The sequence below is a fragment of the Papaver somniferum genome, chromosome 5 (assembly GCF_003573695.1).
Source record: "Papaver somniferum cultivar HN1 chromosome 5, ASM357369v1, whole genome shotgun sequence".
Classification (NCBI taxonomy): Eukaryota; Viridiplantae; Streptophyta; class Magnoliopsida; order Ranunculales; family Papaveraceae; genus Papaver; species Papaver somniferum.
This window is the reverse complement of record NC_039362.1, coordinates 41,910,115-41,927,258: the sequence shown is the minus strand read 5'-3', so window position 1 is coordinate 41,927,258 and position 17,144 is coordinate 41,910,115. Positions and strand designations below refer to the sequence as shown.

Sequence of the window (17,144 nt, the reverse complement as noted above, 5' to 3'; positions counted from 1 at the left end):
CTCTCAGTTAATCTGAAAGGGTCGTTCGTTTATAGTAATGCTAAACTAACGACCCTTAAAGTGATAGTTACAGAGAGTAAAAGGTAATTTATTCGTTGGGTTCTAAATATATTGATTTAACGACTCTAGATGACCTAAAAGATGGAGTCGTCATATTTTTCAAACTATATTAACGATTTTTCATAACTGCAGATTGGAGTCGTCAATTATTTCAAAGTTGGTTGACGATTTTCATAACCTGCACATTGTAGTCGTTTTTAGGGTGCTAAGTCACTGACGACTCAGCAGAGTCGTTAGTTAATTATACTCTCGACCTAACGACCCTCACACTGAGCTGTTGCATATTGACCATGAATCGACTACTTGGAGCACCATTCATGCGATTTGAAGAGTATAGGAAGTTTACCCGATTGTTTTGAGCTCCGGGTTCTTCATATGGAGAAATGGTTCCTTCATTTTGAGCAACATGATCTTCATTTCCACCATTATTCAAGGCTTCCTCTATTAACATCTCTTCATCAAACATCCAATCCATAGGATTAGTTGAGACAATCTTACCATCAATACAATCATGTATGTTGTTTGAATCTTCACCTACATCATTTCCTCCACTAGAATCACTCATTTCAAATAACCCTAAATTTTCCCCCAAAACTCACTTTCTTCCTCTCCCCAACACAAAAAACACAATTTTTCATACAACAAAATTTAATCCCACCATCTGATTTTAATCCAACTAAATCATTACCAATTTATTAATTTAACTTAATCACTAATTAACACTAATGATTAGGGGTAGTTTAGCCATTTCAAAAAAATGGGGATAAGAGATAACCCCCAATTACTATTTCATAACCTTTTTTGTCCTGTAGGTAGGGGCCGCCAATTATTTTTCAGGACCCCCAATTAAGCCTTGCTATCTATTCATCCTTGTTTTTCTTTGAGCTTTCACTCTTCTCATAAAATGATATAGTTCCAATTTCACTGAGTTTCTTCAAGTATAGCAAAAACTTGGCCTTGCATCCATACCGTTGGGATATCATGCGTATATATTCAGTTGAGGCATAAGGGTACATTTCATCTTCTGATTGATTTTTATTGTGTTAAAAATTGTTGATTTTTCATTATTGTTTGTTTGGTTTAATTTTACTACGGTTACGCTTATTGTGATTCACATGCACAAAAGACCATATTCCAGCCCGCCCATTCTTGGCCTTTTAGTCTAGCTCTCCATCAAGCGGGCATCTTGAGCAGCTAATAATGTCTCCATGTGTAGTTGCCGAAACTACACGTCCAAGCTCTCTTCCCCTACTCGACTTAAAATTTGCTGGGGTATGATAACCGTGGGTATGCCGTAGAAGTGAAGTATACATGTTTAATATCTGATATGTATCACAGAATTTGCATTCTTGTCCTTTTCATTTGATTATGTCGGTTCACCCGGTATCGCTAGGCTCAAGTACTTCAGCTTTTATTCCATCAGCATGGTGTTCCGTTTGGTTGACTTCCAACATTCCACATTTTCGGACCACAACAGTCACTAAGCTTCTCATGACTCCTATAAAGATATCATTGGTTTACACATGGTTAAAAGGATACATGCATATAGTAATAAGGTATACTGATTAGGAGAAAAAACATAATGGGGATTCCCAAAATCAATACAGAACTTGCATGATTTGATGGTGTAAGAGAGTTTTCTCTTATTTTCTTGGCACATTGATGCTTGAGTGGGAACAGTTAATTTAATCAATCTATTTCTTAGCAAGTAACAATACATATGAAATTTGACAAACTATATGGATCCCAACTGAATAAGGATTTCCACCTATTCTAATTTGTTCCATTAAGGATTACTTACTTTAAGAATTTAAGAATAAGAACTGTGGTGATGAGAGTCACTATGTAAATGGTTCGCAAAAATGGAGTAAGATAGTTTTCCTTTTTATATAACGTGCCAGACATTTGGTTTCTGTAAAATCACTTGCGTCCAGTACTCACATTATCTCTATTCTCTATAGTAATTATGTGATAACATATGTCCGATCTGCTCTGAGCTATGAAAATAAGTTGGGATTTGGGCTAGACATGCTCAGAGGATGGATGGTTGCGATTTTTTATTCGTCCAAGATTTGTTGGTTGTCACCTCACTTACGAACACGCAACAACCTTAGCCTATATGATAACAAAATTCTGATTGCTTCAATGTCATGCATAGAAGTAAATCAACAAAAAGAACGACAATACGACAATGATGATGAAACTTGCTCGATTTTTCACGTTCTTTTTTCTTTTAGCCTGGGCGTTCTAGGTTAGGTTAAGAGTTTGGGTACAAACAGGATTAGGAAATAAAATCGAATAAGGAACTCTAATTGATTTACTAAGGTTCGCCGGTAATTAATGTTAGTAAAGAATTAAGGTCGGACCCGGGCATGATCTCATACATCCGAGGCACCCTACTAATCTTATCCGTCCTTTGCCTTATCGTAAGCCACCAGCCAATCTCATCCGTCCTTTGGCCCAGCCGGCCAATCTCATCCGTCCTTTGGCTTATCATAAGACAAAGGCAACAGTCTTTTATATTATTAATTGATAAAGACTCGTACTGGCCATGACTCACTTGCGATCATTCCCCCGATCTCTTACTTTGTCCTAAAAAGAAGAAGAATGAACAAAAAGAAAAAAAAAAGAACATAGAAAACAGTAATTTGTTGTTTTCATTTTTTTTTGTTTCAAAAAACAAAAAAAAACTATAGAAAACATTTTCTGAAAATGCCCCTACCAAACGCGTTTTCTCCTGTTTTCTGTTTTCTCTGTTTTTAAAAATAGAAAACTGCTTTTGAAAACTGTACCAAACAAGCTCTAAGATTCTTAGATGAAGGTAGGGGGATCGAGTATCTATGTGAATTTTTATATGTGGGTTATTAGGGTTCTATTAGCCATCGATCTATATGATCGGCCGGTTCTGGGTGATGTCGGTCGGTATATACATACAACCGAGAAGCACCGGAAATATGTCGGGTTTTGAGAACAACTATCGTGCAGGGCCGTTTGATATTTCGGGTTCGGTTTGGTTCGATGGATTTTTCGTCGGGTCGGACGGTTTGGACGGGTCTTTGTGCACCCCTAATCTGCACATGTTTAGTTCTAACATGAAAAACTGGAAATGGTTGGTTGTTTCTTGGATGACCAAGAAACCAGGAAAGTACACACACAAAAAAGAATCCACAAAATACACTTTGGTCCAGGGTACTAACGTGAGATTCAAGCAAACACTTTCTCAGTTTAGATGAAATTCTTATAAGAAATTTGAAACATTCTCAATCGCCGTAAATAATGAATATCATTGCTTGGGAAGTTCTCAAATAATCAACCTAAAACAAAAATAACTTATGAACAACAAATTGTTCTTAACCAAGATTGATAAGGATCCATGAACACCCATTGCTTGAATCATATTTCAAGAAATTTATCAAGACAAGCTTGAATCGAAATTTCTTGTTTGCAATATTAAATCTACTAAAATTATAGTGATAAAGAATAATAAATGCCATGAGTAAATAAGATGGTTCGGTATTCACCTGCCTCTTTGTTGATGAAGTTCTTCACATGTCTTCTTTTGATCTTCAGTCTTCAATCTTCGAGAGTTATTCAGTGATGTCTAATAGTTAACTATCATACTCTAATCCTAGTCCATGACTTGACTTTAGTAGAATAAAACTCAAAGTATAGTCTTATGCACATAACATTGACAACAAGTTTGAGATAACAAAACTTGTGAGTTAGATTGAGCAGTGCTTTAACAAAGATGATATGAGAACCCTCTTATAGTTTAATCTTATGTCCTATGTGCATCAATTAATATGTTTTTTTTCAGAATGTAAGAGGTTTCACCAATTTTTGTTTATTAGGGGTATTGAAAATTGGTAGTATTTATTTTTGGGTAATATAAATTTCTCATATCTCTATTAAAAATTCTAAGTAGTATGATATGTTGAACGTTGATATTAATCCCTTGCTTTTGATCTCACACGTTGAACGTTATACAAAACTCACCCAACTCTAAGTAATATGAGCTCCTACATTGAACAGTGACCTTAACCCTCTTTTTTGAGCTCCCAACTCTAAAAATAATAATTATACTTCGTTTACATCATATATTTAAACGTACCAGATCGCGCTCACCTACGGTGGGTAATGTTAATTTAATTCGACGGTCAGAAAATTTATTTTAAACCATCCAACGACTAAAATATATTCCAAATTTATGTAAGCACTTTATCAATTGATACATATGTGCATTTTATCAATTGACTATCAATTTTCACATCCTATTATTATGAATAAAAACAACTTGGTCGGAGACTATAACAAAAAGACACGGCAACTATCAATAATCAATACCATTTTGTTAAGAAAAAAAGAATAATTTAATTGGAAAGGCGGGCAACTACCAATTATCAAAGAAAACTTGGTCAGAGGGTAGGACAACTCCATCTCATTTTCTTAAAGAAAAGAAAACTTAGTTAGAAGATAGTACAAAAAAGTACAGGTAACTATAAATTTTCACATCTTATCATAATAAAGAAAAATAACTTGGTCGAAGGTCATAACGAACATCAATCAATAATCAATACCATTTTATCAGGCAGATAAATAATTTGATTTGAGGGTATACAAATAGATCCATACAATTATCAATAATCAACATCACTTTGTTAAGGCAAAAAAAAAAAACTGGTTAAAGGGTAGGACAAAAAAATACGGATAATTATCAATTTTTTTCAAAAAGAAAAAATGATTACTTGGACAGTATAACAAAAACATATAGATAGGTTTGTTTTTAAAAAGGAGAAAAAAATCCTAGCGTCTTTAGGGGACCCCGAAAGAATTAGGGGTGACTAATAAGACAAAATAGGGTCATCGAAATCTAAAATGAAGCCACCCCTTATCTCTCATTTTTATAATGTCGATTCTACCCTTAACAATCGTTGGTTTAGTTTACAATCGGTAGTTTAGATTATATAAAGGAAAATTCTTTTAGTTTTGTAGTTTTAAGATTTTAGAGTAGAAGAAAGAAAAAAAAAATGGTGCAGAATATCATTTTTTCTTAAATCAACAACAAACATGGATGGGTATGAAGGAGAAGGTGAGAAACATCATGAAGAATATCATGTTCAAGGTTCAATACTGATTAAAGAGATAATTAAATGCATTCAGCACCATTAACGCCTCAGAATCGGTAGATAATAAAATACTTTATCAACCGATTATACCTTTATGTTCAAATAGATACGCATAATCGGTAGTTTCGTGATGTTTATTATCTACCGATTGTGGTAGTAGCCCCAAATTCAAAATTTTCAAAAACCAATGGAATTTTCAGTTTCTTTATTTTCACAATCGGTAGACTCGTGATGTTTATTATCTACCGATTGTGGTAGTAGCACCAAATTCAAAATTTTGAAAAACTAGTGGAATTTTGCATTTTTCTATTTTCACAATCGGTAGACGCGTGATATTTATTATCTACCGATTGTACAATCGGTAGTCTCGTGATGTTCATTATCTACTGATTGTGTCAGTAGTCCCAAATTCAAAATTTTCAAAAACTAATGGAATTTTCCATTTTTCCATTTTCACAATCGATAGACTCGTGATATTTATTTATTACGGATTGTAAAATCGGTAGTCTCGTGATGTTCATGATCTACCGATTGTTCTATTAGCCCCAAATTATGTTTTTGCCTTTATTTTTCAAATTTGAGAACTATAATAATCGGTAGGTTAATAAGTTAATCTAACTTCCGATTATAAAGTTGCCCCAAATTTTGTTTTTGCCGAAATCTCTAAGTTTTCGAATTTGGGAACTACAATAATCGGTATGTTAATAAGTTAACGTAACCTCCGATTATGAAGTTTCCCCAAATTTTGTTTTTGCCAAAATCTTTATTTTTTTCGAATTTGGGAACTACAATAATCGGTAGTTTACGAACTTTACCAAATTTTCGATTAATAAGTTGGAATTTTTTTTGAGATTGGGTCAGAGTAGTCGGCAGTTTATGAATTTATATATGAACTTCGCCTATCTACCGATTGTTAATGGCCACAAGTTCCATTTCGATTTTTATACTTTAACAATCGGTAGATAATACCACTATACTAACTACCGACTGTGTAAGGACACTAAGGTAATCTCCAAAAATTAAGACATCCCGTAACCGTGTCTATAAGTTGGGAATAAAAAAATCCCCCTAATTCTTTCAGGGTCGCCCCTAATGACGCCAGGAAAAAACATATAGACAATTGTTGGAAAAAAATCATTGAGAAAAGTTAGGCATCGGGCACAAATCCAGTTAATTATTTATCTTGAGGCTGGAAAAGTGGAGCTGCTTTTGCACCATCTACCCCATTAATCATACAATTAGAATGCACGTGCGTTGTACGTCGGCAAACAATAATATTTTTCTCATACGTATTTTGTATTTTCGAATTCCAGACCCTCAAATTACCGAAGTAAAATAAAAAGATAAATTATTTGAAACTTGATTATCAACAACATATCACTCAACAATATCTGACGATCTGAGAACATCTTGGAATACAACATTTTTAGTACATGTTCCAGAGACATCCGGAAGAACTCCATTCTTAACTAACACTTTTGTTGTAGTTCTTGAAACTCCCCTAGACAAAGCAACGTATAACTGTCCGTGACTAAACACCGGTTCTGGTAGATAAATACCAACATGTGGTATTGTCTGCCCTTGTGCCTTGTTTATTGTAAGTGCAAAACCCGCACGAACTGGAAATTGCTTGCGGACGAATTTGAATGAGAGTATCTGATAAGCACATAAGTGCTGCATTTTATACCCATATTGGTATTAGCTATGACTCAATATTTTGACTAATGATATTATTTTAATGCTTTTACAGAAAGTACATACGAATTCGATCATCCGTGGAATATATGGCTAAATGGGAGCTAAAATGGCGTTTGCAACAATAACCACCAATATCACTCACGACACCCATTGGAGACAGCTTAATTATTGAGATTGTGGCTGCCAAAACTGACTACTCAAGTTAGTGACTTCGTATAACAAGCTTGCGGTCAGAGAACTGAAGGAAACAAAGGGATGACCTTTATTAACGCACTCAAGCACCTCAAATGTACTAAGAGCTACGAGATGGTATTTTTATTCTAGATGATGTGGCAACTCCACACATTTCTGTATGACGTCGAAGTAATGAATGGCAGTGAGTTCTCAAGCTACTAGTGGAGGTGTCATGCTATAGACATTTTGGGTTCATACTCGGACTGAAATTGGGTTTGTTGACAGCGTGGTTCTGAGATGGGTTAGAGCGCGCAGCCGAGTAAGAGCAACACGGAAGAACTGTTGGCAAATTTGTGTCGTGGACAGAAGGGCTGTTTTTTTCGGTTGGTGTTTGTGGATGTATGCCTTGGATGGTTACAAAATGAAAATAGTGTTGAAGCCGATATTGAGATGATGGTTGTCGATGGAGAAACGAAGTAGATGACCAAGAGAACGAATTGGCATCAATCTTCTACTCGAACTGAAATCGATGGAGCTGTGGTGCGCAGTCGAAGGAGCAAAAGAGTGATGGTTGGTTTGTATTTTGAACTGTTGGCAGTAGAATGGAAGGAGATGGAAGGAAAGAATTGCATGATGAGTTCAATGGGTATCAGCTGCCGGTGATGATGGGTTTGGTGTGAAATAATTGGGGCAGTGCTGATGAAAGTGGTGGATTGTCTACTCTCAGTTTGGTTGTGGATCGATTGCAGGTGGTAAAATTCGGAAGAAGTAGGTGACTGCAATGGGTTTGAATGATGATAAGTCTCGCTGCTGGGATTGCATGGCTGAATGGACGACGACTCAACGACGACGATGGTGATTAATTGTGAACTTGAAGGAAGTGAGTGGTTCTTGTTGGCTGGTTCCGTACGGGAATGCAACCATCGATTCAGTGAATGGAGTTAATGCTCAGTTGGTCAGAATGGGCTGTGCTGCCATGGTATCTAGTAGATAAAGAAGAGAAGTGGGTGTTGGCTTAGAACATGTTGTTGGTTTCTGCTCGGAGGGAGAATGTTCAGGTGGTCAGGGAATAGAGTTGTGGACGGAGTCTGGACAAAACTTGGAGTTGTTGTGTAAACAGTGGAGGCGAGTTCTCAGACAGAGAATACAAAGTGCAGTTGGGTCTGAATTGGTGACGCAGGTTTAGAAGTTCAGGGAACGGAGGCTGTTGCTGTGGCCAGATTTTGAAGGGTCACCGGAAAGGAGTTGACTTTGGACGTTGGGTCAGTTGTTGGACTGGGCCTTGGCAGATTTGCTAGGTCTAAGTTTTAAACTCTCGCAGCAGACTATATGAAGAACGAACAGAAACTTGAGAAGGGGAGGTCGGCTTTGGAGTTCTTTGGAGGCCGCCGAAGACAGAGAGGCGTGGCTACGGAGGTGGAAGAGAGGGTTTGCAGTTCCATTTCTCCATTTCCGTTTTGGTTTGCTAGTGATTTTCTCTCGTATGTTTATGGCTTTTAAGAAACCCATAGTTATGTCTTTCTAGATTTTTGTAACTAGGGTTGAATGTTTAAAACCACTTTGGGATTAGGCTATTTTGATTTGAATAATATGAACCAAAGACCATTATGGTTTGAATAGATTAATTCTTGAATTCTGCTTATTGATTGATTGAAAATTAGTTGTTGCTTTACCGGCTTTTAAAACCTATGTGCTTAATGAATTAGTTTTGCAAATATATTTGTCTTATTATTTGATGATCCATGCTTGGTTAGTTTCTTCGATGGGTTATGCTTAGAAAATCCAAATAAAATTTGTGAACTATATTTAGTTTCGTATAATTTTCTCGCTAACGCAATTTGATGGTGCATGCTTTGGTTTAGTCTTTTGATGTGCCATGCTTAGGGTGTCCCAGTGATATCTGCGACTCTAATATATATAATAGGTGATGTCAATAGAACGGATAATAAATAATTCATGATTTATGTTTCATTTCAGTATTTGAATAGAAATAGTGGTGGATACATTGAACCCTGGTTACCAACTTTCCCATTTGATTCGTTTTGTTACTTTAGATTATTTTTCTGTTATTATTCTTTCAAAAATCCAAAAACATTATTGTTGGTTAATTGATTGAGAATATTTATTATTGGTATTTCCACCGCTCTTCGTGGGAACGACCCGTACTTGCCTATGTCTACTAGTTAGACACCGTGCGATTGCGGTTATTTACATATAGGCATCTCCGGATCCTATCAGTTTTTGGCGCCGCTGCTGGGGAGCGATAGTGAAACATTGTAATTAGTATTTTTGATTTTGTAAATATTTAGGTTTTGATTTTATTTATTTTTAATTTTGTACAATATATTTTTTTTGACTTGTTTTGTGTGTTAGAATTTTATTTCAGATACCTTTTTGAGGATGCTGAGTGCTTCCCAAGAGACGTCATCTCATATGACGCTTGGTGAATACATGTATGGGTCACGACATAAGGAAGTTCTTTCTTATAATCGTCTCAGGTATGGAACTTGGAATCCACGTAATTTCGCCATGGGTGGTTATTCAGATGAGTATCAACCCCAATACCATGAGGGTGAAAATGAACTTGACATTATAAGTGATTTTAGGAATCATGATACCGATATAATATATGAATCTATTGTATCTTACCCAGCTCATGATCATTTAACTGATTATTTGTCTATTCAAAATGACGAGAGTTGTGTTAGAGACGCCATTTATTCAGATAATGATGATTTAGAAGAACATATTTATATTGAAGATACTATTGTTGAGTCTGATGATTTAAAGACAATAGACGTGCATAATGAGATATTTTCTAATCATTCAAATAAAGAGTTTCCTATAAGTCACTTAGTTGCAGACAATAATGAGGCGATTATTCATGATACTGTTGCTCCATTGAGCTCCTATTTTGTTGACTCATCTTGTGATTTCCTGATTGTTGATGTGAATGTGGAGGCGATTGCTACTGGTCAGGTAACTGCTGATTTTGAACCAATCTCAGTTTATTTAGCCCACTTTGCAGATTCTGATGATCCTATGCTTATCGACATTGTCAATGCATTGCGTTCTCCAATAGTTAATCAAGGTAACTCTACAATGGAAGTTAGTTCCGCGGACTTAGAACCAGACTTAATAGTTACTAATTTTGACAAACTTGAATCACTAGATGCATGTTTAGACCATTGTGCCGAGTTAGATGTTTTTGTGCCTTTTTACGTTGTCAATGCATTGATTCCTTTGGTTTCTAGTGAAGATATTGTGTCGACGGAAGTTATTTCAGCAGATCTTGAGCCCGATTTAGAGCATGTTTCCAAAATAGAGACTAATGACTTATTTATTTCGACTAAGGACAGTTTTCTATTGGGAAATGATTTACACTTGTTTTTGGAGGTTTATCGTTTTTGCAGGTTCATTTTCACAGCTGACCTGATTTGTTGGATTGATCCCCAACTTTTCAGACTATACATATATGCTTTGCAGTTTAATTTGGTGCAACCTCACCTTGTTTGAGGTTCTTTATGTAAGCAAACATGGATGCAAAGATTATGCTTTATGGGAGTGAACCCATACGATTTCGCTTCATGGGAGTCAACCCATCAGATTTGTTTTCTTTCCTCTATCTTTTATTTGTTTGCTTGAATCTCCATCTTAATTTCTACGTTGAATGACTCAATTACATTGAGGACAATGTAATGTTTAAGTGTGGGGGAGTGGCATTCTGGTTGGGCTTTGGGAAAAAAAACAATTAAAAAAAAAATGATCAGCTGTGTAGCGGGTCTTTAAAAAAATATATCATTAAGGTTTTTAAGATATGACCAGCTGTGTAGCGGGTCTTGGGTATGGTATTTCAAGTTTTCATTCAATAACCAGCTGTGTAGTGGGTCTTGGGTATGGTATTTAAAGTTTTCATTCTATGACCAGCTGTGTAGCGGGTCAATTCTTTGTTTTGCTCGAGGACTAGCAAAATATAAGTGTGGGGATGTTGATAAGCACATAAGTGCTGCATTTTATACCCATATTAGTATTAGCTATGACTCAATATTTAATATTATTTTAGTGCTTTTATAGAAAGTACATGCGAATTGGATCATCCGTGGAATATATGGCTAAATGGGAGCTAAAATGGCGTTTGCAACAATAACCACCAATATCACTCACAGCACCCAGAGGAGACAGCTTAATTATTGAGATTGTGGCTGCCAAAACTGACTACTCAAGTTAGTGACTCCGTATAACAAGCTTGCGGTCAGAGAACTGAAGGAAACAAAGGGATGACCTTTATTAACGCACTCAAGCACCTCAAATGTACTAAGATCTACGAGATGGTATTTTTATTCTAGATGATGTGGCAACTCCACACATTTCTATATGACGTCGAAGTAATGAATAGCAGTGAGTTCTCAAGCTACTAGTGGAGGTGTCATGCTATAGACATTTTGGGTTCATACTCGGACTGAAATTGGGTTTGTTGACAGCGTGGTTCTGAGATGGGTTAGAGCGCGCAGCCGAGTAAGAGCAACACAGAAGAACTGTTGGCAAATTTGTGTCGTGGACAGAAGGGCTGTTTTTTTCGGTTGGTGTTTGTGGATGTTTGCCTTGGATGGTTACAAAATGAAAATAGTGTTGAAGCCGATACTGAGATGATGGTTGTCGATGGAGAAACGAAGTAGATGACCAAGAGAACGAATTGGCATCAATCTTGTACTCGAACTGAAATCCATGGAGCTGTTGTGCGCAGTCGAAGGAGCAAAAGAGTGATGGTTGGTTTGTATTTTGAACTGTTGGCAGTAGAATGGAAGGAGATGGAAGGAAAGAATTGCAGGATGAGTTCAATGGGTTTCATCTGCCGGTGATGATGGGTTTGGTGTGAAATAATTGGGGCAGTTCTGATGAAAGTGGTGGATTGTCTACTCTCAGTTTGGTTGTGGATCGATTGCAGGTGGTATAATTCGGAAGAAGTAGGTGACTGCAATGGGTTTGAATGATGATAAGTCTCGCTGCTGGGATTGCATGGCTGAATGGACGACGACTCAACGACGACGATGGTGATTAATTGTGAACTTGAAGGAAGTGAGTGGTTCTTGTTGGCTGGTTCCGTACGGGAATGCAACCATCGATTCAGTGAATGGAGTTAATGCTCAGTTTGTCAGAATGGGCTGTGCTGCCATGGTATCTAGTAGATAAAGAAGAGAAGTGGGTGTTGGCTTAGAACATGTTGTTGGTTTCTGCTCGGAGGGAGAATGTTCAGGTGGTCAGGGAATAGAGTTGTGGACGGAGTCTGGACAAAACTTGGAGTTGTTGTGTAAACAGTGGAGGCGAGTTCTCAGACAGAGAATACAAAGTGCAGTTGGGTCTGAATTGGTGACGCAGGTTTAGAAGTTCAGGGAACGGAGGCTGTTGCTGTGGCCAGATTTTGAAGGGTCACCGGAAAGGAGTTGAATTTGGACGTTGGGTCAGTTGTTGGACTGGGCCTTGGCAGATTTGCTAGGTCTAAGTTTTAAACTCTCGCAGCAGACTATATGAAGAACGAACAGAAACTTGAGAAGGGGAGGTCGGCTTTGGAGTTCTTTGGAGGCCGCCGAAGACAGAGAGGCGTGGCTACGGAGGTGGAAGAGAGGGTTTGCAGTTCCATTTCTCCATTTCCGTTTTGGTTTGCTAGTGATTTTCTCCCGTATGTTTATGGCTTTTAAGAAACCCATAGTTATGTCTTTCTAGATTTTTGTAACTAGGGTTGAATGTTTAAAACCATTTTGGGATTAGGCTATTTTGATTTGAATAATATGAACCAAAGACCATTATGGTTTGAATAGATTAATTCTTGAATTCTGCTTATTGATTGATTGAAAATTAGTTGTTGCTTCACCGGTTTTTAAAACCCATGTGTTTAATGAATTATTTTTGCAAATATGTTTGTCTTATTATTTGATGATCCATGCTTGGTTAGTTTCTTTGATGGGTTATGCTTAGAAAATCCAAATAAAATTTGTGAACTATATTTAGTTTCGTATAATTTTCTCGTTAACGCAATTTGATGGTGCATGTTTTGGTTTAGTCTTTTGATGTGCCATGCTTAGGGTGTCCCAGTGATATTTGCGACTCTAATATATATAATAGGTGATGTCAATAGAACAGACAATAAATAATTCATGATTTATGTTTCATTTCAGTATTTGAATAGAAATAGTGGTGGATACATTGAACCCTGGTTACCAACTTTCCCATTTGATTCGTTTTGTTACTTTAGATTATTTTTCTGTTATTATTCTTTCAAAAATCCAAAAACATTATTGTTGGTTAATTGATTGAGAATATTTATTATTGGTATTTCCACCGCTCCTCGTGGGAACGACCCGTACTTGCCTATGTCTACTAGTTAGACACCGTGCGATTGCGGTTATTTACATATAGGCATCTCCGGATCCTATCAGTATCACCTCTTTGGGAGGTTCCATGGGTATCCGTGGAATCAAGACTCTGAGCCCTGAACAACTACCGGTAACGATCTCCGCATCAATGAAGTTTCTATACAAACCTCTGCATAGTAACCTTGTGTCGCTGCAAAGACCATAACTGGGATCAAGATTCCTCAAAAGAATTATCGGAGCACCTATCTTGAGTATAAGCCTGTGAGGAGGAAATCCACCTGGAGAAATAGTGTTGAGAAAATCTTCGGTCCACAAATTGTTAGGGTCATCTTTAGCCATGTCAAAAGAATGATAAACTATCTCATCTCCTGGAAAGATGTTGATAACTTTCTGGTTGAGCTTTTCAACGATATCATTCTTTGGTGTTATCAAGGCCCTCTGACTCATGTAACTTTTATCACTTGCATTCTTTTCGAGCTCTGGAAAAACCTCATCAATTAATTTCTCAACAGATTGCTCACCTTCCCACTTCATTACAATGTCATCTGGAAGTTTCACCATGTCATCGACGACATATGGCTCAGTCCCATCACCAATCCGTAGCAAGAATTCTAAGAAGCTAGGGTCTAACCTTGAACGCATGTTCTCTATTGAACGAATCACCTTAACATCCTTCCCGAATTTTGCGTTAATTAAGCATGCACTAATTGTTTGTGCCCGTGTCCCATGCTCAACCACATGCAACACTTGACGGAAATCCCCACCTAAAAGTAAAATTTTCCCTCCAAATGGCAAATCAACTTTAGTAAAATCCCTTAACGTTGTATCCAGAGCTTCAAATGCATATCGGTTTGCCATCGTTGCTTCGTCCCAAGTAATCAAATCAACTTTTCGAATGAAATCTGCCGAAGGATCTTCTGCGCCTATGTTACATGTAGAAGTTGCGTATGCTGGTACGGGTATCTTAAATCTAGAATGGGTCGTCATTCCTCCTGGTATCATGGTTGCGGCAATACCTGATGTTGCAGTTGCAATTGCAATACGCCTTTCACTTCGTAACTTATCCAATATCGCCCTATAGAGAAACGTTTTTCCTGAACCTCCCGGACCATCAATGAAGAATATAGATTTCTCTCCTATCATGACGTAATTCACTACCCTACAATAAAATGAGTTACATAAATTATAATCAATCAGTTAAAGATGAGGTAAAGGCAATAAAATATGAGTATTGGGTAATATACTCAGTTGGCTAGTTTCACTTTGTTTAGTCTCAGTTTTAAAGTGTCTTTGCACCATACACTGCACAACCCATGCTTCCCCTTTGCAGCAAGTAATGGAACATTTAGTGTAGGAAACAACTCGATGTTCGCAGAAAATGATACAAAAACACATACATACATGCATACATACATACATAAGATTAATCTTATTTGTTCTAGGTATTTATTTCTCTATCGTTTAAATGCAAAGGCACATAAGATGGGCAAACTGAAAGTTGAAACTGGTATCGTGTTGTTCATTGAAACCAACAGAGATTGATTCACAGAAAGGATGGCCAAACACATGTAACGTCTTTAGTAAAGTTTGTTGACTCATGTGGGATTCATTCGGGTCAGTATTTGCAACATACATGATGGAGAGAGATTATGCAAGGGAAATCAAGTTTCAATAAAAGCGAAACAACTGTAAAAATAAAGAGGTAAAGCTCCATAAAATATTTACCTATCGAATGCATGTTTCTGGTCGGCGTTTAGCATATCAATAGATGATAGATCTTCTGGAGAAACTGGAACTCTGAATTCCTCGCACACCAACTCGTTTACTCTTGAAGTTCATATGTCTTCAGTGATAGGTGGGAGTTTATATGTGGCCATTAATTTTTCGCTGAGAGCAGACCTTACTTCCCGTAAAAGCAGATTGATTGCCCATGTTTCCGTGTTGAACCGACAATGATCTTCAATCATGTACGGGAAAAATTCATCCCAAAATTCACGAACTCCAGTGGGGTTGCAAAGGTCTAACAACATGCAGAAAAGCCTCCTTAAAGACCAAGGCATATCTACTTGTACGTCTTCAAGAAGTGTGTCACGGATGGGAGTGTCACTTTCTAACAAACATAAATGTTGCGTTGCTTCTTTATACGTCGAAAACATATTATCTCCTACCTTTAGCAAGTTCTCGAAAGAAGTTGTCCCTCTAATATTTTTCAAAATAAGTCTCAAATGATAATTTTCGCTACGGGTAGAAAAAATGTTAACTCTACTGATGACTTTGTTGTCGCGTTGCCGTCTTTTCCATTGCTTTAGTGGCTTATCCCACATGTAGTGTTCGGGAAATTGTTTGTAGAGAAGAGTCCTTGCAAACTCATCTTCTTGGTTCTTCTTAAAAAACTCAGTCAGTTGAGTATGGGAGGCCTTTTCTCTTCGCATCACATCTCTCACAGTACTTCCTTCGGGAAGTAGAATCTTCTGTCGATCCTTTAAATGTACTTGTAACGAAAGGACAAGAGGATAAATCTTATTCTTTTGATACTTGTATATCCACCAGAGATCTTCTTGCGGGCAAATCCATCGAGCATCTACAAACTGTTTGATCTCATATTCCGCCTCTTTCTCGTTTGAAACTTCCATAGAAACCCGATCAACCCCTTTCCAAACATACTTGTACAGATACTTGACGGACTGCACACTTGAACATATTTCCACATTGATATGATAATCATACTTCTTTAAAAGCCACGAATTATACGGAACAAACCAGCTGTTATTCATAACTTTTCCATTGGCGAGTGTAATTTCTCTACCATCGTCGCGCCTTCTATAGACTGGATACAAATCTTGGCCTTCTAGAGTTTCTGCTGCAAACTTCTTTGGAAAACGTTTCTTACACTTACCATCCTTCTTACAGACACAATCAGCAGACAAAGCACATGGAACATGTATCATATGTTTGAGGACAGAAGCATACAACTCTGGTTCAACTTTATCATCTGGTATTTCTGCTCGAACAACCCTATCATAGTCATCTGGAGTACGTAGTTTGTCTTTCTCATGCAGGATGATAAGAATGTGTGCGTGTGGAAGACCTCTCTTCTGAAATTCAATAACATGAATATATGCAACAACTTTTCCAAGAACCCCTTTAGTGAACAGATCAGCCTTCAGCTCTTCAAATTTAGAATGGAACACTCTTGTCGTCAGATCTGGCCTGTCATGTGCCTGTTTCCCTTCTTTTAGTTTTCTCCGGATCTCCTCCCAATTAGGATTACACGTCATGGTTATAAACAAATCCATCTTGCCGTACTTCTGAACCAATGCCATAACGTCGTGATATCTTTGATGCATATCACGTGTGAAAAAGTGGGGGTACAACAACCACACCCAATAGTTCGCTTAGCAATCTGTATGGACAAACTCCAATATACTTTCTAGAGAATCAACTAGGCAGTCAGACTCAATCTAGATAAAAAGTATATCAAAGAGTTTATATCTCAATATCCGATTTGATATATACTCAAGCAAATAGAAATATGCGAGTCTTTATCAAATACTAGAGAGATAACTTGGATGGTACAAAAGACCTATATCCAAGTGTCAATCAATTTAAATCAACAACCAAAAGGTTCGATATTCTAATTGATTGAACAACGCACAACCTATGATATTTCAATTATATAAACAAATATAATGCGGAATAGAAATAACACAGGCAC

General features: G+C 37.1%; 1 protein-coding gene across 1 annotated transcript; it reads right to left on the bottom strand.

The window, feature by feature from the left end:
• Positions 1-6,563: 6,563 nt before the first annotated feature.
• LOC113278984 lies at positions 6,564-16,752 on the bottom strand. Its single transcript, XM_026527700.1, has 3 exons — positions 15,329-16,752; positions 13,499-14,588; positions 6,564-6,860 (listed from the first exon to the last, which is right to left on the bottom strand). Exons 1-3 carry the CDS (start codon positions 16,750-16,752, stop codon positions 6,564-6,566), a joined length of 2,811 nt encoding a protein of 936 aa, XP_026383485.1.
• Positions 16,753-17,144: the final 392 nt, after the last annotated feature.